General features: G+C 36.8%; 1 protein-coding gene across 1 annotated transcript in view; it reads right to left on the reverse strand.

Annotated features, from left to right (window-relative positions):
* MYO3A (myosin IIIA) overlaps window positions 1–19,549 on the reverse strand; it is a 261,495-nt gene extending 241,946 nt beyond the window's left edge. Inside the window, exons 1-3 of the mRNA XM_011963820.1 lie at window positions 19,287–19,549; window positions 17,785–17,871; window positions 1,658–1,842 (exon numbers count right to left, since the gene is read on the reverse strand). Of these exons, the coding sequence (XP_011819210.1) occupies window positions 1,658–1,825 (168 nt within the window). The 5' untranslated portion in view covers window positions 1,826–1,842; window positions 17,785–17,871; window positions 19,287–19,549. The remainder of the gene's footprint in view (window positions 1–1,657; window positions 1,843–17,784; window positions 17,872–19,286) is intronic.
* Window positions 19,550–25,215: the final 5,666 nt, after the last annotated feature.

Consider the following 25,215-nt stretch of genomic DNA (forward strand, 5'->3'; position numbering starts at 1 on the left):
CAGTGCACTCCAGCCCGGGCGACAGAGCGAGACTCCGTCTCAAAAAAAAAAAAAAGAAAAATATATATGTACTGTGACAAGAATGAAAGCAAAAGGATAAATTAAGTATAATAGTTATAAAATCAGTATTTCATTAAATAGTACTAAATATGACTTATAAGGTTTGTAGGTATACCACACATGAGTCAATTATGAAAGAATAGTGGTTACATGGATTATAAGCCATTTGTTCTCCATTAAGAAGGAAGGGAAAGAGATACACCATGGGCCAGACAATGGTATTGGACTGAATTTCTTTCTCTTGCTGCTACACACCTGAATCCCTAATGCAAAGGCTAGAGGAAAGAGAGGTATAGTCACTTTGGTAGAACTTAATTTGTACCTCTGTTCCTTCAGTTTAAATGCTTAGAAGTCTCCAAGAGAATGTGAAGACATTCAGCAACAGTTAAGCCTGGGCATACTGAGTCTGATTTTTTTTTTCCTCCAATGTATTTAATTTATTACTTTAAAATACACCTCCCCTACCTTTCTCCTCTGCTCAAAATAATATGGAGGAGTGTAGTTATAATGGGTTTAGCAGAAATAAACTATCAAAAAAAAAAGGAACAGCAACCCTAAGATGAACAAGACCTTTTGCAGCATCTCACAAGTAGTAGATGAGCTGTAACAAGGACCTAGGACTCTGATGCCCTCTCTATACACATTTCACCATTTTCATCATGCCATGCTCCCATCATGTGTGCAAGATGGAGAAGTTGCTTTCAGTAGATGTTTGAGGAGCATCTGATGACTAAGCTCATTCTGGCTCTCGCATGTGCTATGGGAGAGAAAGGTGTCTACCAGCAACCTGAAGATATTCGGAAACTGCCAGCTCTCATTACCAGAAAATAGAATCTCAGTAGTCTCATGCTCTTAAAACAGAAAAAAGGTTTGGCCGTTTTGCTTATTACAATTGCTACTTAAAAAAAAAAAAAAAAAAAACAAATGAGATCGTGCCACTGCACTCCAGCCTGGGCAACAGAGCGAGACTCCATCTCAAAAAAAAAAAAAAAAAGCAAATGGGGGCCCCTACTGTAGCCTCCTGTAAGCAGAGACCAGCAGAGTTGAACATGAAATTTAATTCTTCACAATAAGAACTTTGCCCTGATTATAAATCCACACCATATTTGCTTTGGAAACATTTAAGCAAACCTGAAAATTAATTTTCCTTCTCTGAAATAAATTTAATTTTAAAAAGTCTTCTTTAGTTTTGCCTAAGAGAAATATTTCCTGAAGCCTAAATAAACACAGGACGAGAAGAAGATATGGTTAAGATGCCATTTTAGGATTACTTCTAGACCCCTGAGTTTGTATCTTTACAATTTTTCATGTCTAAAATAACATTGAGTCAACTTCAATAACATTGTCGATTGAGAGCTGCATTTTTTGTGTGCTTATGCAATTATTCATCAAGTACTTATTGTGCCTTATTACACATACTAAGCACAGAAACTTGGAAAAGCAAATAAGTAGACTTCTCCTTCACCTTTATCTTCAAATTGTAACCTGTTTTAGACTGCTATTGTGATGAATAAATCAAGATAAAATACTTACAGTCTTTTTAAGTGTTTCATACAGATAAAAATAAAGCTAATTAGAAGGAAAAAATATGACTTACGTGAATTGGATCAAGAATTTTGACTGCTGCTTTTTGGCCATTTTTCTTATTCAGTACTTTAAAAACTTTCCCATAAGTTCCTTTGCCAATTGTCTCAGTGATTTCCCACGTATCAGAAGGATCAGGAAAGTTATCAAAGATGATTGTTTTTCCAATTAATGGAAACATCTCAAAAGTTTAAATACCTGGAGATAAGAAGTACAGTTTCACCTACATTTGCTTGAGGATATCAAATGGCACACACAAACCCATGGGAAATTAGCGAATATTTTCACTGATATGGTAGAAAATATTCAATAGTAACCAAACATATTTCAGAGTCATAGGAAATTTGAATTTTAATTCTCATTTGCAAACATTAATATGAATTTAATAATGCTTTGTAAACAGGGCTTTATTTCTATGTCCAATCTAGTCTCTTATTAATTGCTGTTAATTCTTTTTAGATTAAAATAAGAGACATTTATGTAATTTTGATTTTCTTCTTTATACTCCGGTATCACAACAAATCAAATAATTTTAGAATGAACCTTAGAGAAGATAAAATTCAACTTCCTCATTTAAGCAGATCTTGCACTGTATAAGTGATCATGTTTTGTGTCCCTTCTCTATGCAAAACTCAATAATGGGTACTCTACATGGCTTTTAGGATGAAATTTCCTTAACATAACCTACCAAATTCTTTAAAATATGGCCTTTGCTTAATGTTTCAGCCTCTTCTCTCATACACTATGATTCAGCTACTCTGGATACCTCAAGGTATTTCTTTCTTGAGGACCTTAATACACACTATTCCTGACCCCATCTGCCTGTGGCTTCTTTGCTAAATTGCAAAACCTACTTATCTTTCAGATCTCAGCGTAGATATCACTTCATACAAGTGTGACTACTCTCCACTCCATCTGGGTTGCATGCCCCACCTCAGTACTCCAGCAGCACTCTGCACTGCTGTTATCTGACATCATTACTGTATGCCCAGCAACTGCAAGGGGTGAAATGATAGACTGATTAATTAAAGAATATGGTCAATGAGGTCATTTATTGGTATCATTATCAATATTATCAATAATATCAGTATCCGATATCATCACTGGTACCATTATTGTGATTGTAAATTAGATAGCATTTATGTATCTGATGTCATCACTGTATGTCCAACACCTGGCACACTGCTGAAATAATCGATTTGTCAATTAATTAAAAGAATAGGTCAATGAGATCAAGTGACTTTATGAAGGACATTTTACATTTTCTTGACTTCCAAGTGATGCTCTTTTCTATATTCTCCCTATATTATATTACACCATTTCTATAAAACTACAAAAAAGGGTGAGAATAATAAAAGAAAGGAAAGTGCTCTTAGCACTTCTGGTAGCCCTCACATTATTTCAATTATCCATATAAACCACACTCTTTTCAATATATATCAATATTCCATATTAGCCCATGAAATTCACTTGTCTGGCCACATTCACAACTTTCAGCTTTACTCACATCACCAATCCACTGATCCTCAACTTTCTTTAAGCCCATCAGCCCTCTTAATTTTTCACTCCCTACTCATTTCTCCTTCCCCAGGATAGACTCTAAAGCCTTGTATTATTGTGACATCTTTACAAAGGCCCTAAACACTCTTGTTTCTCCCTTTTTCCATCATATTCTCCTGGAGGGTGAAAACAACTCTGGTTAAATACTACATCTTCTTCACATCTGTGCCCATAACTGAGAAAACAATACAACCATGTTGACTAGTTTCACCTAAAATTGAGGATAAGGAACTGACAATTACACTATCAACTCTGCCCAGCAACCCTACAGCGCTTCTATTGTTTGTATATTCCCTGTTCTCTGGAGTTACTATTTCACAGTGATATCTTTCCTCAAATTTGTTTCTCCACAAATTTTTCCCTCTTTGCCGTTTACTCTTTCCTACCAAACTTTACAAATGATGCCTGTACTTCATTATTAATTGAAAAAATGGAAGGAATACTAAATCCTTAATATTCTGACATCAAAAGCTACAAACCAATGTGCATCAAATGTAGTAAGTTCATTGCTATCCGGGGTAATTGCTGTTTGTCCTCAAATAGCCTTTTCCTTTGGTTCCTTCTTGTCCTGTAGGTCTCAGTTCAAATGTCAATTTCTTAGGCCCTCCTTGATGAACCTTTATAAAGTTAGCCTTCTCCACTTACGCTGTTATTCTTTCATTAGAATGTAAGCTACATGAGGTATGGGCTCTGTTATTTTGTGACTGTATCCACAATTCCCAAAACAATGCCTAGCACATGATAGGCAATCAATAAATATTGACTAAATGGGCAAATGTTTATTTGTTCATTGTTAATTCTGACAGCGGAGACCTAATCTATCTTGTTCACTTCCAAATCTAATAATCGATTTGGCCTAACTCTGTTCCTGGAACATACAGTAAATGTTAAATATATAGCTGTTGAATAAATGAATAAATAGGGTTCTTCAAAAACTACATTTTTTTAAGTTAGGAAGAGAAATAAGGTTTAGGGAGAACTGAAAAGAATAAGAAAATCCAAAACACAATAAGAGCACATTCTGATTCATTATACTTAAGGGCACATTATCTAGTAAATGGTTATGAATGCATGCTAAAAATTGTATTACTATATAAAAACACACTTCTGAATAGTTCTTAGAACACTTAATCTTTATGAAATTCATGCCTTTGATCCAAAATGCAAAGAGGTAATCAGTAATAATCATCCTCTTTAACAATTTCATAATCAGTGACAAAATCACTACTTCTTACATCTACTTGAGTCATGCAAATAAGCATTTATGCCATCTCTATAACATAAACGTTAGACCAAAAGACCAAATTAAATCTTGTTAAAGGTCTGAAATAGGAGTTGTCAAGCATGAGAAACATTCATTACATGGAATACTGCCTCTCAAGCAGGAATGTTATTGAACACAATTTTCATTTCTGATATATTAACTCTTAGGAGTTAACTGTTGGTTTTTCAATACACAGACATAAGAATTCAATGAAAAAATGAATGAACAACAAAGATGTGCAAAGTACTTTTATGAGTTTTGGAAATACAAAGATAGAAAACTCATGGATAGATTAATAAACATGTAACTATAACATATTATGAAAAGTGATAAATAATAATATAAATAAAGTACTATAATAGCCCAGGTGAAAAGCAATTAATTCTGAAGTGATCAGGAAAAGAATCAGAGAAAATTCTGAAGTAGTCAGGAAAAGATTTGAGCTGGACACTAAAAATAAGCAGGAATTTGTTTAAAATGCAATTTTTTCTTTAACAATTCTCAATCAGACAAATATTTAAAGCAGTGTATCAATACAGTGTAAAACATTATAAAGCAATAATCACAAAATGACAAAAACGAGGCATTTTGGAAACAGAATATACCTAGCCATGTTCCATATAAAGCAAATGAACAAAACTCCCAACACATAGGTAAAATGAAGCCATTTAAAATGACTGCTTCAAAATAATTAGACTGGAATTAGGCTAGAATCAAGTCTCCTGACTGCTAAACTATACTTTTACCATACAAAGTTGTTTATTCTTTAAGAATGAAATAGAATGTCACAGCTAGTAAACAACTAATTACTTAATAACTACAGGAAATTGCACTTGACATAAAAATGTTTGTATATTTTCCCTAATCCTTTAGCATGCACAGAATTAAAAGTAATTCTCTAGCCTGTAAAATTAAAACACATAATTAAGTTCTTAGTTATATGATCATGTAAGCCAAACAATTATTTTCAACATATATATTTAACATATTTTGATACGTGCATTTACCATAATTCTGAAAAGGTACTCGCCAAGCTACATTTTTAAAATGAATACTCATCTTTTTGAATAGATTTATTATATATTGAGCTTCTGGGTTTTTTTAAGATAGAAAAATTGGTCATAATACAATGAAAAATGTATCTTACTTCAGGATCTTCAGACTCATCTCAACAATTATTCTGCTTGTTTTTGTAAACATGCAATTAATTCTTCCTTAATAAAATAACCAAATTGGCTTCATGCTCATTCTAAAACATAGCAGGGCTGATCTCCCACAGGGTTATCTGTGTTCCCTCTGCCTAGAATGCTCTTTCTCCAGATACTGACATGGTTCACACCGCCACTTCCTTCAAGTCTTACATCAGCCTTCACGTCCCCAGTAAGTCCCACCCTGATCATCTTAATTAAAATTCCAATCTGACTTCCTACATCCCATCCTGCCTCCCAACTCCTTGTCTCACTTACCCTGTTGCATTTTGATAACACTTATCACCTCCTAACACTCCCCATAATTTCCTATAATTATGTTTTATTTGTTTTCTCCACTACCAGAATGTAAGCCCCTTGAGGCCTGAAATGTTTATCCTGTTTTTTCACTGACGTACTTCAAAGACTTTAAAACCATGCCTGACACATAGTAGACAGTCCATAAATATTTGGTGAATATTAAGTAGAAATGAATAGAAAAGAATATATAGAAAATTTTCAAATGATTTCAACAATCAATTTTATCAAATATTTTTTAAAGAAATAATACCATCTTTCCCAGGCACGGCAGCTCATGCCTGTAATCTCAGCACTTTGGGAGGCCAAGGTGGGTGGATCACCTGAGGTCAGGAGTTCGAGACCCGCCTGACCAACATGGAGAAACCCCATCTCTACTAAACATACAAAATTAGCCGGACATGGTGGTGCATGCCTGTAATCCCAGCTACTCAGGAGGCTGAGGCAGGAGAATCGCTTGAACCTGGGAGGCAGAGGTTGCAGTGAGCCAAGATCTTGGCATTGCACTCCAGCCTGGGCAACAAGAGCAAAACTCAGTCTCAAAAAAAAAAAAAGAAGAAGAAGAAGAAAAAAAGAAATAATACCATCTTATGCAATTTTGTTTTCAGAGAATAGAGATAGAGGGAACATGTGAAAGTATCTATAATAAGACAGACTGTACAAAATCAGATAAATTTATTAAACACAACCAAATGGAAATTCTGGATATAAAAAATAAAATAACTGAATTGAAAATCTTACTAAAGGAGTTCAAGAGCAGACTCGAATAGGCAGAAGAAAATATCAGTGAACTCGAAGACAAATTACTTGTAATTATCATCTGAAGGGCAGAAAGAAAAAAGAATGAAAGAAAATAAACAGAGCCTAAGGGACATATAGAACGCCACCAACAAGACCAATATATACATTATGAGAGTTCAAGAAGGAGAAGAGAAAGAGAAAGGGAAAGAGAGCTTATTTGAAGAAATAATGGCCAAAAACTTCACAAATTTAAGGAAAGTCATGCATCTGGAAATCCAAGAGGCTCACTGAATTGGAAGGCAAATCCAAAGAAACCCAAGCCCAGACATTATAATCAAGCTGTGAAAAGACAAAGACAAACAAAAAAAAAGGAAACTTAAAAGCAGCAAGAGAAAAGCAATTTATTACATACAAGGGACTCTCAAGATTATCAGTGAATTTCTCAGCAGAACTCTTGCAAGTTAGAAGGCAGCTTAAAGTGCTGAAAGATAAAAACCTGTCAACTGAGAATTCTATATCTGGGAAACTATACTTCAAAAAAGAGAACAAAATTAATTTTTGTTCCCAGATAAACAAAAATGGATGGAGTTCATTACCACTCCATCTGCCCTACAAGAAATGCCAAATGGAGCCCTTCAGGTTGAAATGAATGGATGCGAGACAATATCTTGAAGTCTTAAAAAAATGTAAAGTTCTCCAGTAAAAGTAATTACATGGAAAATTATAAAACCCAGTAGTACTGTAATTTTAGTTAATGCCACTTTTTTATCTTTAATTTCAAACACAAATGCATAAAAATAGTTATAAATCTATGTTAATCTATTTTACATATCTACAATATGTAAAATGTAATTTGTGACATCAATAACAAAGTGTGGGGGCAGAGCTGTAAAGCAGTAGAATTTTTATAAGTAATTGAGTTAAGTTGGTATCAGTTTAAAATAAGTTGCTATAATTTCAGGATATAGCCATGGTAACCACAAAGAAAATAAGAAAAGAATCAAAATATGTCATTACAAAATATACACTAAATACAAGGGAGATAATACTAGAGGAAATGAGTAACAAAAATGTTATAACATCAAAAAACAACCAAAAAATGATAATGGTAAGTTCTTCTCTATTGGTGTTTTAAATGTAAATAGATTAAATTCTCCAATCAAAAAAGAGACTGGCAGAATGAATTTTAGAAAGAAACACACCTGATGCAACTATATGCTATCTACAAAAGACTTCAAGTCATAAACTCTTACAAGAGACAAAGAAAAATGTGATAATGATAAAATGGTCAATTTGCCAAGTACACATAACAACTATACACATATATGTACCAAAATTTAGAGCTCTAAAATATATGAACAAACATTGACAGAACTAAAGGGGAAAAGAGACAGCTCTACAATAATAGTAGAAGATTTCAATATCTACAATAATGCACAGAACAATGAGACAGAAAATCAGAAATAAAGGACACGATCAACACTATAGACCAACTGGATTTAACAGACATATACAAAATGCTGCACCCAACGATGACAGAATGCACATTTTTCTCAAGTGCACAGGAACATTCTTCATTATAGACTATGTGTTTGACTGCATTACAAGCCTTAATGAATTTAAAGGGACTGAAAACATGCTAAACATCCTTTCTGATCAAAATGCAATGAAACTAGAAGACTAGAAAATCGACAAATATATAGAAATTAAGCAGTACACTATTAAACAACCAATAAGTTATAGAAGAAATTACAAGAGAAAACCGAAAATATCTTGAATCAAATGAAAATAAAAATACAACATAGCAAAATTCATAGAATCCAGTGAAAGTACTGCTAAGAGATAAATTTGTTGCTCTAAAAGCTTAAATTTAAAAAAGGAAGAAAAATATGAAATCAATGATGTAACTTTACACTTCAAGGAACAAGAATAAGAGTAGCAAATTGAACCTAAAAGTGGCAAAAAAAAAAAAACACTAGAAAATAATGAAGATGCAGCAGAGATAAATAAAACAGAGAACAAAAATGTAGAGAAAATCAACAAAACCATGAGTTGATTCTTCAAAAGGATCAACAAAATTGACAAATCTTTAAGCAGATTTACTAGAAGAGAGGACATAAATAACTAAAACAAGAAATCAAAGAGGGAAAATTATTACCAATTTAAGAGAAACAAAAATTATTAGAAGAGAGTACTGTTAACATTTGTATGCTAACAAATTGGATAAACTAGATGAAATAGACAAATTCCTAGAAACACACAACTCAAAGACTGAATCATGATGAGGTAGAAAATCTGAAAAGAGGTATCACTTATAAAAGAGATTGAATTAGTAATCAAAAACTTCTCTACCACAACAACAACAAAATCTCAGGACCAGATCACTTCACTGGTAAATTCTACCAAACATTTAAAGAATAATTAACAACAACCCTTCTCAAACTCTTCCAAAAATATTAAAAAGAGGGAACTCTTCCTAACTCATTCTACGAGGTCAGCATTATCCTGACACCAAAACCAGACAGTGGCGCTACAAGAGAAGAAAACTGGAGATGAATATATCTGTGAAGATTGATGCAAAAATCCTCAAAATACAGACAAACTAACTTCAACAGCATGTTAAAAGGATGATACACCATGACCAACGGAGAATTATTCTGGACTACAAAAATTATTCAACATATGAAAATCAACCAGTGTAATATGCCATATTAACAGAAGGGGAAAAAACACATGATCATTTAAGTTGATGCAGCAAAAGCATTTGACAAAATTCACCCTTTCAAAATAAAAATACTCAACAAACTAAGAACAGAAAAAGACTACCTTGACATAATAACCATTTATAAAAAGCCCATAGCTAACATTATATTCAATGGTGCAAGACTAAAAGCTTCTTCCCTAAGATCAGGAACAAAACAAAAATGCCCACTTTTACCATTTCTATTCAACATATTACTGGAAATCCCAGTCAGAGCAATCAGGCAAGAAACACAAATAAAAGCATTCAGACTGGAAAGAAAGAATTAAAATTATCTCTGTTCACAGACTATTTGATCTTATATGTACCAAATCCTAAAGAATCACACACACAGATACACACACACACACACACACACGTTAGAACTAATTAATGAATTCAGCGAAGCTGCAGGATACAAAATCAACATGCAAAAATCTGTTGTTTTTCTGTACACTAACAATGAACAACTAGAAGAAATTAGGAAAACAATTTCATCTACAATAGAATCAAAAAGAATAAAATACTTAGGAATAAACTTAACCAAGGAGATGAAAGACTTGTGTATTGAAAACTACAAACATTGCTGAAAGAAATTAAAGAACACACAAATAAATGGAAAGATACCTGTGTTCATGGATTGGAAGATTTTATATTGGTTAAATGTCAATATTTCCCAAAGTGATCTATAAATTCAATGCAATTGCTATCAAAATCCCAATGATTTTTTTTGCAGAAATAGAAATAAATACATCCTAAAACTCATGTGGAATCTCAAAGGATCTCCAGTAATCTTGTAAAGAAGAACAAAGTTGGAGGTTTTATACTTCCTGATTTCAAAACTTACTACAATGCTACAGTAATCAAATCATTGTGGTATTGGTACATATAGACAAATAGAGTGAAATAGACAGCCCAGAAATATAGTCAAATGATTTCCAACAATAGGGAAAAAACAGTCTTGTTAACAAGTGGTGGTGGGAAAACTGGATATCCACATGCAAAAGAATATTACTGTTAGATCACATACAAAAATTAACTCAAAATAGATCAAAGACTCAAACATAAGAGCTAAAATAATAAAACACTTAGAAGAAAACATAAGGGAGAAGCTTCATGAAAATGGATTTGGCAATGATTTCTTGGCTATGACTCCAAAAGCACAAGCAGAACAGAAAAAATACATAAATTGGACTTGATAAGAACCACAACTTTTGGATATCAAGGGATGTACAAAACATCAACAACAGAGTGAAAAGACAATCTTCACAATGAGAAAAAACATTTGCAAATCATATATTTGATAACAGGTTAACACACAGAATATATAAATAACTCCCACCACTCAAAAAAAGAACCTACCCAATTAAAAAATGAGCAAAGGATTTGATTAGAAGTTTCTCCAAATAATATACACAAATGGTCAATGAGCATATGAAATGATGTACAACATCCCAATAATTAGGAAAACGCAAATCAAAAAGTCACAATGAGATACCACTTCATCATGCTCATTATAAGTTATTATTTAGAAAAAAGAAACCCAGAAAGAGATTTCAGTGTTGTTAATGTTGTAGAGAAATTGGAACTCTTGTGCATTGCTAGCAGGAATATATTGCAGCTGCTGTGGAAAATAGTATGGCAATTCTTCATAAAAATAAATATAGATTTACTATAGGATAAAAATTTCATCTCTTGAATATAAGCCAAAGAATTCAATCAAAGGCTTAAAGAGATATTTGTACACCCACGTTAATGGCAGTATTATTCACAATAGCCAAAGACAGAAACAACCTACATGTCCACTGACAGATGGATAACAAAATGCTGTATACACCTACAAATGAAATATTATTTGGCTGGACGCGGTGGCTCATGCCTGTAATCCCAGCACTTTGGGAGGCCAAGGCAGCCGGATCACTTGAGGTCAGGAGTTCAAGACCAACGTAGCCAACATGGTGAAACCCCATCTCTAATAAAAATATAAAAATCAGCCAGGTGTGATGGCACATGCCTGTAGTCCCAGGTACTCGGGAGGTGAGGCAGAGGCATCACTTGAACCCAGGAGGCAGAGGTGGCAGTGAGCCGAGATCGTGCCACTGCATTACAGCCTGTACGACAGAGAGAGACTCCGTCTAAAAAAAAAAAAGAAAGAAAGAAAGAAAAAAGAAAAGAGATATTATTCAGCCTTAAAAAGAAAGGAAACTTGACACATAATACAACATGGATGAGATGGATGAGCCTAGGAGACCTTATGTTGAGCAACGTAAGCCAGCCGCAAAGGGAAATATACGATTCCACTCATATGAGGTGTATAGAATAGTCAAATTCAAAGACACAAAGTAGAATTGTGGTTGCTAGCAGCTGAGGGAAGAGAGAACAGGAACTATTGTTGAATGCAGAGTTTCAGTTTGGGAAAATAAAAAATTTCTGGAGATGGATGGTGTTAATGGCTGGGCAACAATGTGACTGTACTTAATGCCACAGAACTGCACATTTAAAAATAGTTTGAAAGGCAAATTTTATGTAATGTATGTTTTACCACAGCAATATAATTACCCAGAATGTAATACAGGGGGTCAAAATCATAGAAAAATGTGAAAACCAAGTTAAAAGATATGGAGAGGAGAATGGGATGATCAGGCTGCTCTCAGATCCATGCATAATCGTCCATCTCCTGAATCTTAGGGACTGACATCTCAAAACCATATTTCCTACACTCCTTGTCCAGCTGGCTTCCTGCCCTGAGAAATTCTGCCAGTGAGTCCCAAGTAGGGAGAAGGGAGAAATCAAAATATTTTTCCTCTGCCTTCTTTGCTTTCTATGGTGATGTCTCCATCAGTTGCTGTAGCTCTCTATGGTCGCTGTTCCTGTAGGACAGAAACCGCCAGGGCTCTTGATAGCCTCAGATTCTGGGTTCTGCTAAGACTACCACCTGCAACCTGAGAAGTGACAACAGTTTTTTGCCACTGTTAACTTTTAAATTGCCTCACTATCCCCTATTTGGCTTTCAGATGTGACAAACATTTGTCACTAATTCTCTATATTAAATTCCTTCTGGCATTAACTCTGTTTTCTTGACTGATTCAGCCTAATACAAATCTAATCAGAATTTGAGAAGAAAATAAGAGAATGGAGAAAAGGCAACCAATAATGACTGAGAGGGTTCCAAAATAGATGAAAGGTATGAACACTCCAATTCAGGAAAATTCGAATAAGATAAATAAAAAGAAATTCACACTTATATATACCACAATGAAACTATACAGCCACAAAGACAATAAGAAGCTCTTAAAGTCAACCAGATAGAAAAGAGTTATTACATACAGAGGAAAATAATTGGAATGATTGCTGATTTTTCAAAAGAAGACAGTAGCATAATATATTCAAAACACTGAAAGAAAATAATTGCTAATCTGAAATTAACAAAAGTACCCATAAAATTATCTTTCAAGATGAAAGTCAAAATAAAGGTATTTTTCAGAAAAAAAAAAGTTTAACACCACTGACCCCTGAGAAAGAGCACTTCTAAAGGATATGCTTCAAAAATGACAAATGATCCTGCAAGAAAGGTCTAAATTACCGAAAACAGCAAAGAAACTTTATGTTGTATCTAAACTAACACTAATTGTAGGATACAATAAAGGGCTATGTTGGACAAGGCTGAACAGTAATAATCAAAAGTGGAAATGTGATAGGATTTAAAATGTTCTAAGTTCCTCTATAGTTCAGGAAGCAGTTAGAAATAACTTTAGACTTTAAAAGAAAAATATATATGTCAAATACTTGTAACAGTAGAATCTCAAATTACCGTGTATAGTCTCCAAAATATTAAAGGGAAAAAAACCTGACTTTACAAAAGTCATTCAATTAAAAATTTCAGGAAAGGAGAATAAAGGAAACATAAAATAAAGAAAAAGCAGTAGAAATAGAAAGCACAAAATAACATGTGGAAATCACTATAATACACCAGTAACTACAATAATTGTAACTGGACTATACTCACCAGTGGAAAGAAAGAAATTGGTAGCTATGAGCTGTTTGAAAGACATCCACCTAAAATCTAAATAGAGAGAAAAGAATGGAAGTACGATATGGTAACATGTAATCTTCAATAAAAGAAAGTGATGTGGCTAGCTCAGTATCAGACAAAATATATTTTAAAGCAAAAATATTTATTAGAGGCAGGATGGCCACTACATAGTCATCAAAGGCTTAATTCAGCAAGAAAATACAAAAACTCAAAACAGAACCCCAAAATATGTCAAATAAAAGCTGAAAGAAATAAAGAAATAAATTCACAATTTTAATGGGAGATTTTAACACACGTTCTCTGTAATTTTTTGATTAACTGAACAAAAAAAGTGTTTGTAAGGATAAATAAAATTTAAACAACATAATTAACAAGGAGAATTTAATGGATATGCCAGAATACATATGAAATCTTACATACAAAAAAGAATAGATACACTCTCTAAGCACACATGATTGCAGTGCAATTAAGAAATTAACTACTACAAACTACATTGTTTAAAAAAAAAAACTATACAATTGCATACCTTAAAAAGGCACTAAACAGTTTAAAAGTCAAATAGGAAACATAATGAACATTTTAAAAGAGACTTAGAACTGAGTAATAATGAAAATTCTACTCATCAAAATGTATGACCAGCAACTAAAATAGTGCACAGAGGAAAATATATAGCCTCAAATTTCACATTAGAAAGGAAGAAAAGCTAAAATTATATAAAACCAATGAAATCAGAAAAAGGGGAGAGAAGAAGGGTATAAATTAAAGAAAAACATTATAGGAAAAGAAAAAGAGAGACTAGGGGATTCATAAATGTAATAGTTCTTCAAAGATGATTTTTTAAAATAGGGAGATCCTTGTCAAGATTGATCAAGACAAAACAAGCAAGAAAGAAGGTACAGATGTGTAACATTAAGTACGAAAAGACTAACAAATTAGAGCAGAGACTAAAAAGATAATTTTATATTAATAAATCTAAAAACAGATTGGATGGACAATTTCCTAGAAATATTACAGAAGGAAAAAAATAGAAAAATAAAAGCTATTTTTCTTGAAATGATTGCATTCATGGGCCTTCATATTTGAACTCCAAACACTTAATTCTTTACTCATATAACCTCTAAGGAGAGTATGTAAGTTAAACAAAAACCATTCTCTCCAAGCTCTGTGTCTCATAATACTTCATATGTAATGACCAAATCCATTGGTGGAAGAGGCTAGAAACCCACCTTAGTAATAACTGCTTCATAAGTGAACACAGGCACATTTTCTTTTCTAATATAATGCAAATATCAATAAATTTAATCAATAACTTTCCAAAATACATAGCGGCACCATTTTTTAAGGAAAATACAAGTTGCCTCATTGATACAGAACATGATAAGAAGGCAGCAGATGGCTTTACTCAAAACCAAGCAATATTTGAATATCACGAGTTTCACTTTTATAAACATTCATCATGTATATTCTGTAGAATATTATTCACAGATCCTTCCCTTTATGGACCCACTTCTATCAAGCTGCTTACACTGCATCACATAAGGATTACATCAGATTGAAAAGAAGTTGCTGCCTATGATGGAAGAAACACACTGGAGTTTCAGCTGGTCAGCTATAGAATTTTGTCTCTTTCCACAAAGTAGCCAGGATGATGTCAACACAGAAATCAGATCATCTGATTTTCCTGCTAAAAATCCCTCAAAATCCACATTCTTTACCAAGTTCTCCAGACCCTGAATGATCTGGCCATTTCTGACTTTCCTGTGTTCTCACCACTCTCAGTGACTTCTGCCTCAATTGCCTTCTGATGGGACTTAGAACATTGTTAAACCCTTTTCTGTCCCAGGACCTGCTGTTGTCTTTGCCTAGATGCTTTCCCTCAGCCTCTATCAGACTGGTTTGAACTTCTCTCACACATAGTCACACATCAGCAGGACCATACACAGTTACTACACCCGTAAATGCAATATCTCTGATTTTAATTTATTCTATAGATTATTCTCCTGGGATGATCACGAAAATAATAAAACAAAGCCCTCCTTTTTCAAAGAAACCTACAAAAAATTAAATTTGCCATGTAAAACACCAGTCTGAATCACCAAACAAGTTTCAGGTGTCTCCTTTCTTACAGAACACTAAAGCACAGGAATTGGTCTAGCTTAACTGGTCACAGAAATCTGGTCTAGCTTAATTACAGACCAGATGAACCAGACACACATTCTTTCCAGCTTTCCAACAACAGTAAAGTATAGTTTAAAACAGACCTTGTCCAGTTATATGTATGCTCTGTTTTGAATGAGCCATAACCAATGTTTTGTTCCCTTCAATTTGCTTTAAAATGTTTTGCAGAGAGGAAAATACAAAATCTACTTATATACTTTTGTACATGTATTCAGTTCTCCACCATTCATTTTCTCCCTTTATAATTATGGGGATTAAAGTACTTGCTTAAAATAAATGCTGGAACCAAAAGAAAGGCTATAATTTCCTTTAAAAAAATCTCCATCTTTAAAAGGTGAGCCCCCCAAAAACTTTAAGTCACCAGACCATTATTTTAAGTTTTAGTATAAATGTATAAGTCAATGTCCACAGCTGTAAAATGGGATAATAATGCATGTCTGAACAAATTCTCTCAGAGTTGATATAAGTATCACCTGAGTTTTATGAGTAACTGCTTTGTAAGTTGCAATATAGGATTATTCTCCTTTTCAAAGGATGACAGTTAAGTTATTGTGTGAGCCACACAATGAACTGTTCAAGTTAGTAACGGATATTTCCAGAGTCAGAAGTCACAAACTCAAATGTCTGCAGGGGTGAGGGAGGTGAAACACATGAGTGAAGCACGTCTTGATGAAATAAAGGCAGAGGATGACAGCAATGGCAAAGTGGAGAAGGTATACTCTATCCAAAGTGGGCAACTCTTCCTGGCTTCTGCCATGAGCAGTTGCAAGAGCTGTCTTGCCTGGTCCTCCGTTTTTTCATTAGAAGCCAGGACTCCCGGAACTTACACAAAATTAACTAATTTGAAAATATTGGTAAGTAAATCAATTATTTTAAAGTACTGAGCTGACCCAAAGAAACACTTTTGAAGGCCAAATTCAGGCTTGAAACTATCAGCATACTACGTTTATATGAGGTTCTGCATTTTTTATCAAGAAATGACCTATAAATATAAACATATCCACATTGTCTAATCACCCTCAGATATCAGGAAAAATGGATATTCACAGTGACTAGTTTTCTTTTTTCTAACTGCGTACCATATTCCAGGTACCTACTGTGCTTAAAGTTTTACATGCAGTATGTCATTTAATTCTCAGGAGAAGCCCTTTAGAAAAGCATTACTGTAACCCATATTTTCAGAAAAGAAAACTGAAGATTAGAAAGTTTTTAAGGTCATAATGTTTAAGTTCATGGTAGAAATTAAGTGTCCAATGACAGATGATTTTAGTTCAAAAGAGTAATGCTTCCTAACTTGAGGTTCCTAACTCCCTATGTGTCGCAAAAGTAGTAAGCGATCGTCTGTGAATCAATCTGAAAGCTTATCAGAAATCTTCTATTTACCCTCTAATGAATAACTGAGTTTGTTTCCTATTACTAAGGGAAGGGAGTTTGTTTGTTAGGTACCATCATTCAAATTATCAATTCCCAGACAAAACTAATGAAAGGATCCTTGTCCGTAAAAAGAAAAAGAACGCAGTTGGAAATAACACTGCAGAAATTATTTACATAATAAACATTTTACAAACTTTATATGATTTATATAAAATAATTATACATTCTAAAGGGTATTTCAGCCTCCAAATATTTATCAAAACCACTTGCAGCAAATAATGGACCTTCAAATATTTTGGATTTGACAGAGAAAGTTATTTTTCAAAGAATATATGCAAAAAAAATTAGCGTGTAAAGATGCAGTCGAAAAAGGACAAGATGATGCTATCAAATTATGTGACATGACCAAATTTTAATATATGTATATATACACACATATACTGTTGATATTAAAGATTAGCAAATTCAATCTTTTAGTTTGCATTTTTGTCCCGATAATAATTTTAAAGGACTAAGACAAATGAATGTAATTTTTCACATGCTAGACATCCCATCAATACATTCATAAAGCCCATGTTATCTTTGAAAGCTTATGCATCTGTAAATTTTCCCATTTTAAAATAATTATCTTTTATAATGTAATAAAAATCAATATGGCAGGAATAACATGCACCCCCATTTATCTGTCAAAACTTGGCACTTAGGTTCTGGCAAATCCAGAACACTTCTCAATTTTATCACCTACCGTTAGCAAAGCTTGAAAATAACGCATAATAATGCTCAGACGCCAAGACTTTGAATACTGTGTCCAGGCTGCACTGGGGCCCTGGGCCTGTAACCCAAAACAAAAAGATCATGGCTTTATGGGAGTAAACATTCAGGATCTGGGGGAAATAACCAGAAGTTGAACTTAGAAACTTCTAGGTAGAAGGGCAAGACAAATAGTTTATTCCTCAGTAACTAAGTTTTCGCACTTCTACACAATGAACAAGGAATTCAGAGCCCCTCATTTCATGTGCTGGCATTAAACAACTCTCCGGCTACCAGATCCGTGTGAATTATAAAAATGCTTAAGAGGCCTTAACTGCACCTGTACAATTAGTTAATTCACCAAGAAAACTAGAAACAATCAGAAAATCCATGAAGATTCTTTGAGTTTTCAAAAACGCTTAGTGTATAGGGTTCAGTGGCATTACAACAGTTATTTCAAGGCTTATGGCCAATTTCCATTCTAATAATAATAATGAAAATTTTTTTCTGGGATAGAGCAAGGTGCGAATTAGCAACTACTTGGAGAACGAACAGAGCTGTTCGTGAGCAGAGTTGAAAGGACATCCTTCTTCTGGTAGGTTTCTCTATTTCTCAATAATGATCATACTTTTCTTGTCTGCTCTTTCTCCTTAAAAGGAAAACTCCTTTACAGACGCATTTGGGGTTGCAGGAACCCCAGCTCCACCCACCTGCTCGTTCGGAGAAATCACCCAGAACGCAGTTCCCTCAGGGACGGGCCACCCAGCGCCACCTGTGGGCGGCGCCGCCAAGCCCGCGAGCGCCACAGGTCTCCGAGGCGCCAGACCCGGCGCCTCCTCCCTCCAGTTCCCCTGAAGTCCCCCTCAGTTCTCGCCCCTCGTTACTCTTCGAGGTTCTCCCTTTACGTTTCTTTCCCAAGTTCACACCTCAAGATCTTCCTTCACCCCTCACGCCACCCTTCCCGTTCCCTTTTCCTCCTCCTGCTTCCCCATCACTTTCACCCCTCCTGTTCCCTCCTCAAGTTCATTCCTCATGTTCCCTCCTCGAGATCCCCCCTCACTATCCCCTCGCTTTCCCTCCTCGGGTTCACCCACAAGATCTTCCCTCAAGTCCACCCCTCACGTTCACCCTTCCCGTTCCCTCCTCCTGGCTCCCCCTCGAGTTCACTCCCCCGCCCCCGTTTCCCCCTCAAATTCATCCCTCTCCTTCTCCCCTCGAGCTCTCCCATGCAGTTCAAGCCTCACGTTCCCCTTCTCTGTTTCCCGCTCCACTTTTCCCCTCGAGTCCCTTCTCTCACCCCAGGCCCCGACACACACACACAGGTCCTCCGGGTCTGACCTGGGTGAGCGGGCGGCGGCGGCGGCCTGGCGCTCAGGGAGCCACGGGCCGGCCCCTCAAGCCCCAGGGTCCAAGGAAGCGGGGCCGCCTCCAGCGCCGCGCGGACCCCGCAACCCGCCGCCGCCCCACACCAGTCCCCGGCGCTGCCCCGACCCGTACCTGGGCAGGAAGCCGCGCGCCTCCTTACTCCTTTCTCCGAGCGCTGGCTACGGGCGCTACCTCGAAGGGTGAGCAGGGGCAGCCGAGCCGGGGAGGAAGTGGGCCGCCTGCAGGGGGCGGGCCGAAGGTCGGCGGGAGGATCTGACCTGGGCCTGCCGGACCGAGGGCGCCCCTTATCCCGGCTCGCGGGGAATATTCTTCCTCTCGCCGCGCTCTCCACCGCCCGCAGGAGGAGGCCGCGCCATCCGCGCCATCCAGATCCTCGGAGGGCCCTTGGCTGGCTGCCGAGGGGCTTCCCGGGACTCCCGCCGCGCCTCCTTGGCCCGGAGCCCGGCGAGAAGGGAGTGGGGCCCCCGGATCCAGGAGCCCTCAGGGACTGGCCCAGTGCCTGGAGCAAATGCTGCTCCCGGCCCCGCGTGGTATCTTCCTCCCAGGAACTTCCCCACACTGCGAGGGGCCCGGACCCGGAGAATGTAATGGGTTTCAGGTCCAAGAGGGATAATGGCTAATGAGATCGCTCCCAGGGTCCAGTTCCCTTTTGTAGACTGATAAGGAGGTTAGGGCTGGGGCTGAAGTCAAAGGTAGGAACTTCAGCCCTCAGGAGGCAGCCCGTTAGTCACCAACCCTCTACCTGGTCCTTTGCAATCCTTTCCAGACCATTTGTGGTCTCCTGTCACACAGGGCTCACTTGGGGGGACCCTGATGGCCAGAGTCTCTTGAACAGTCTCTAGGGACATTTTGAGTATTGCTATACCGTCATCCATTCAACAGGTGAGAACTACAACAAAAACATCCTTTGATTCTGTTAATTATCTCAGTGGGTCTGTCTTTCATGTTGTCTAAATGAGAATTATAGAAGAGACCAAAAAGAGGTTATCTAATCCTAATCAATGCGTATCTTAAGAAAAAAATGTGATTTAAAAAATCTATTTCAAAAGGTCATTCAGTATATTCAAGATCCTTCCTCTTAAAGTAGCTTTAAAATTTAGAAATTGGGCCGGGCGCGGTGGCTCACGCCTGTAATCCCAGCACTTTGGGAGGCGGAGGCGGGCGGATCACGAGGTCAGGAGATCGAGACCATCCTGGCTAACACAGTAAAACCCTGTCTCTACTAAAAAATACAAAAAATTCGCTGGGCGTGGTGGCGGGCGCCTGTAGTCCCAGCTACTTGGGAGGCTGAGGCAGGAGAATGGCGTGAACCCGGGAGGCGGAGCTTGCAGTGAGCCGAGATTACACCACTGCACTCCAGCTTGGGCGACAGAGCGAGACTCTGTCTCAAAAAAGAAATTTAGAAATTGAACAGTGGTTTTTAATAGGGATGATATTGAATCACTAGCCTAACATATATGAACAGCTTCAAATTTTCAAGAAGTTATTTCATCAGAAAACGGATCACAGCACATATATTATTCAACATAATTATGGCCATTTGGACATACCTGGGAGATTTTAAGAATTAAACAGAGCAACTGAGTGCTCACATGCAAAATAAAGTCACAGTCACAACAGAGATAAACAATACCCAATTAAAATACAATAGAAAAATAGATCCTGTTCACAACAGAAACATGAAAGAACACAAAATAACTAAGAATGATAAAAAATGAGAAATATAGGAGGAAAGTGAGAAAATTTTTTAAATGCAGGATTCTTGAGAGACTACTTATAATTGGAAAGACACAGGAATCCTAAGTGAGAAGACAAGATGTTAAACACGTAATTACTACCTCCCAAATTAAGAGACAAATGTATTCTAGAATTCATATGAAAAGTACAGAAGCTAGAAGAGCTAAGTCCAGTGGTTCTCAGAGTGTGGTCTAGGAGAAATTTGTTGGGGGTCAGGGGCGGTCTCTGAAACCATTTCAGGAAGTTCACAGGATCAAAACTGCTTTAATAATAGCAATAAGACTTTTTTCCACTCCTTTTTATCTACTATTTTTAAAATGAATTTATGATGAAGTTCTCCAGTGGCTCTATAATATGTAATATCACACAGATTAAATGCAGAAACTGATAACGTCTTCTATTATGCCAGACATTAAAGAAATGTGCAAGAATATAAAATAATGCCACTCTTACCATTAAACATTTTTGGTTTTGGAAAATACAGGTATTTTTCATTTAAAAATATGCTATTCATGTTAACATGTAATGAGCTTACTAGTGAAATATATTTTTAAAATTTCTCTGTTTTAATTGCTATAACGCAAAAGTTCTTTGGAGTCCTCAAAACTTTTTGAGAGTGTAAATAAAGGAGGGTTTTAAGACCAAAACATTGAGAACCTTTTTTTTTTTCTTTGAGATGGAGTCTCACTCTGTTGCCAGTCTGGAGTGCGGTAGCATGATCTTGGCTCACTGCAGCCTCCACCTCCCAGGTTCAATTGATTCTCCTGCCTCAGCCTCCTGAGTAGCTGGGACTACAGGCGCCCGACACCATGCCTTGCTAATTTTTGTATTTTTAGTAGAGACAGGGTTTCACCATGTTGGGCAGGATGGTCTCGATCTCCTGATCTTGGGATCTGCCCACCTCGGCCTCCCAAAGTGCTGGGATTACTGGCGTGAGCCACTGCCTCCGGCCCCAAGACCCTTTTGATAGATAAGACAATGGAAAAAGAAACATGTAATTATGCTATAATAATGAAAAGAATGACATTAACACGGAATAGAATAGTATGTCCAGTCCAACCAACCTAAGACCATCAATGACAAAACCTACAGTCTCACAAAGTCGAGTTCACTGACTCAATGTTACAGTGGAGATACTACACACTAGAGGAACCATGAAGTGGAGTTTTGATAGGCTCAAAGCAAAGCAGAGTTGGGAGTAAGGGGTCAACATGAGGTTTGGGCTGTGACCAAGGGTTCTGTTTCCTTGGATAAACGTGGAATGCTGTCTTAGGAAACTCCTTATCTGAAGCTCTGTACTTGAGTTGTAAATCGGGACCATGTCTCTGTTGTCAAAGTGAGTTAGATCCTACAAGCCAATTATGGGAGATTTCATTCTTAGTGACATAATTTCAAAAATCAAATTTTCTGGTAGTCTATGAGCATAGGAAGCAAGATTTTCTGATGAGTTTAGAAAGAAGTAGTCACTTAAAAAAAGGGACTGTTGTTGACATTTCACAGCATAGCCTGCCCTTGGAAGAAGCATGGTGTCCTGTTCGTCTTACACCTGGCAATATCAACTTTTTTTTTTCCTTATGCTGCTCAGGCTGGTCTCAAACTCCTGGGTGCAAGAGATCCTCCCATCTCAATCTCCTGAGTAGCTGGGACTACAGGTGCATGCCACAGTCCAGCCTCATTCCATTTTTAACCCACCCATCTAGTTCTTGTCAAAAAGGCTCAGAGAAAGCAGAACTGGGCCAAGCAAGGTGGATCATGCCTGTAATCCCAGCTACTCTGGAGGCTGGGGAGGTGGAGCAATCTCAGTGAGCGGAGATCATGCTTCTGCACTGGATGACAAAGCGAGACTACATCTCAAAAAAAGAGAGAGAGAGAGAGAGAAATGAATGCACTTGCCAGGAGCAAACTTCCACCTTGTAGGCTAATGGCATCTCATCAGTGAGCCCAGCACAAGTGACCCAGTGATCTGGGAGATCAATTAATGGAAGAAAGATTGCTCATTCCTGCTTTCTGAGCTTCAGAAACCCTACCTTGTGATATTTGTGCATGAATTGCAGCCCAATCAAATTAGTTCTCAAATTTAGCCTTATCTGTCTATTCTGCTGATATTGCCTTAATTTAGCCCTTCACCATCCTAGAGTATTCCAGATGTTTCCTGATTTTTCTACTGCTTTGCCCTCTCCACTTTATAATAAGTCAAATCATTGCATGTATTACTCACACCCCTTGTAGGAAGACTCCATGCATTTATAATTATGCCTGGGTGGTGACCCTCTCAGGCAAGAAAACAAGTAAATCGCCTGTAGGTCTAAAAGTTCTCTCTTTTAAAAGTGCAAACTTTCTTTTAGTGCATTATTTAATTTTATATGCACAATGTCCCTCTTTAATGGAAATACCTGTAAGGTAGGTGTCTCTATTTACTAATAAGGAAGCTGAAGCGAGGAATCAATGATTTCTCAAAGGCCACCATCTTAGTAATCACCTCTTTATCACAATAAATTGCAAAAGTTACCACCTCTGTAAATGCTCAAATTAGAGTTTGATTCTCATAGAGCTATCAAGGATGAAAACATGATGCTTCAAATGTTCTAAACACCCTTGAACTTGCTTCCCAGTGGTGGCCCAAGAATGGGCTTCAGCCTTCCTGTGTCCTAGGGACTTTCTTAGGACCTTTCTTTCTTCTCTGTATCCACACTGAATTCCCACTCCCTTTTATACTTACTGAACCACTATCATCTTAATTGTGATATACTTGACTGTTCTTTTCATAGGAAAATGCATTTGCCAGAGTTAGCATGATGGATATAGCAGACCACTTTTAAGGAATCCATCCCTCCATTTCTTATTCATTACTCAATTAATATTTACTGGGTGCTTCTAGGTGCTGCAACTGTTCTAGGCATTGAATTTGCAACCTGTCTTTGCCATATGTAACTATAAAATGTTTGGAAAATTGCCTTCTATATGTGCTGATACTCTAAGATGGAAGATAACCAATATAAGTGATATTCAGTTAAAACCTACACATTCTTTCACTACTAAACTTATCTAAATCATCTGACCATCTGTATTATTAACTTTTTAGAACACGTGGCTCTGGTGTTTTCTTATTATTTTGGGCACTTTTGGCTGGTTGTGTCTTCATTGTCAGTTTTGCAGCTATCAGGACCTTGAAACATTTACATACCCATACTACTCATTCAAGTACATCAAAATGATGATCATCTTATATGTATTCAGGCAGGAGTCCAAGATTTGACTCACACAGTTGTTAGTAAAATATTCCACATTTTAAGATCTTATTGGTGGCCTCTACTTGATGTTTCTCTATTAATTTTGAACTTTTGTCATCGTTTTGCCATTATGTTACTGTGTGGGAGACAGGAAGTGTATAATTTCACATATAATTTAACTGAAATGTGCACTTTTGTAAAGTGCATGCCAACTGTTTCATATAGCACCTGCTGCATAGACTTTATTTTCCTACTAATCTGTACATTTCAGGCAGTGCTAAAATGAATAGAATGGAAGAATAGGTCTCATTTGCTGTATAGTTAGTTTTTCTTTTTTTGCTATTTATTTCTTACCTGGACCTAAATTCATTTATTATCAGATACTTCCATTGAATCTCATGACTGACACAATAACATTTCAAATAATTGTTATTAGAATGTAAATATTTGGTTTGGATTCTTCACTGGAAATAAAGCTGCAGATTAAAAGTAGTTTCATTCTGAAAGGTGTGTTTTTCAAGAAAACTTAATGAAGACCATAAATAAGACGAGTTTATAATCCACACATTTTGGGGATAGAGAGAAGGGACAAGTATTGAGAAAACAAAGTAGGGCGTAAAACCTCTTTAAGGCCAGGAGTCGTGTCTCATGCCAATAATCCCAGCAATTTGAGAGGCTGAGACAGGCAGATTGCTTGAGCTCAGAAGTTCGAGACCAACGTGGGCAACATGACAAAACCCCATCTCTAGCAAAAAATACAAAAATTTATCCAGGCATGGTGGTGCATGCCTATAGTCCCAGCTACTCAGGAGGCTAAGGTGGGAGGATGGCTTGAGCCTGGGAGACGAAGTTGCAGTGAGCCGAGATCACGCAACTGTATTCCAGTCTTGGTGACAGAGTGAGACTCCTATCTGAATAATAATAATAATAATAAAAGTCTTTAAAAAGTAAAGTGGATGTGTGCGGTGGCTCAGGCCAGCAGGCTTCAGGGCCACCTTTGGGAGGCCAGAGCAGGAAGATCCCTTGAGGCCAGGAGTTTGAGACCAGCCTGGGCAACATAGTGAGACCTCATC

The sequence above is a fragment of the Colobus angolensis genome, unplaced genomic scaffold, assembly GCF_000951035.1.
Source record: "Colobus angolensis palliatus isolate OR3802 unplaced genomic scaffold, Cang.pa_1.0 Scaffold63, whole genome shotgun sequence".
Lineage (NCBI taxonomy): Eukaryota > Metazoa > Chordata > Mammalia > Primates > Cercopithecidae > Colobus > Colobus angolensis.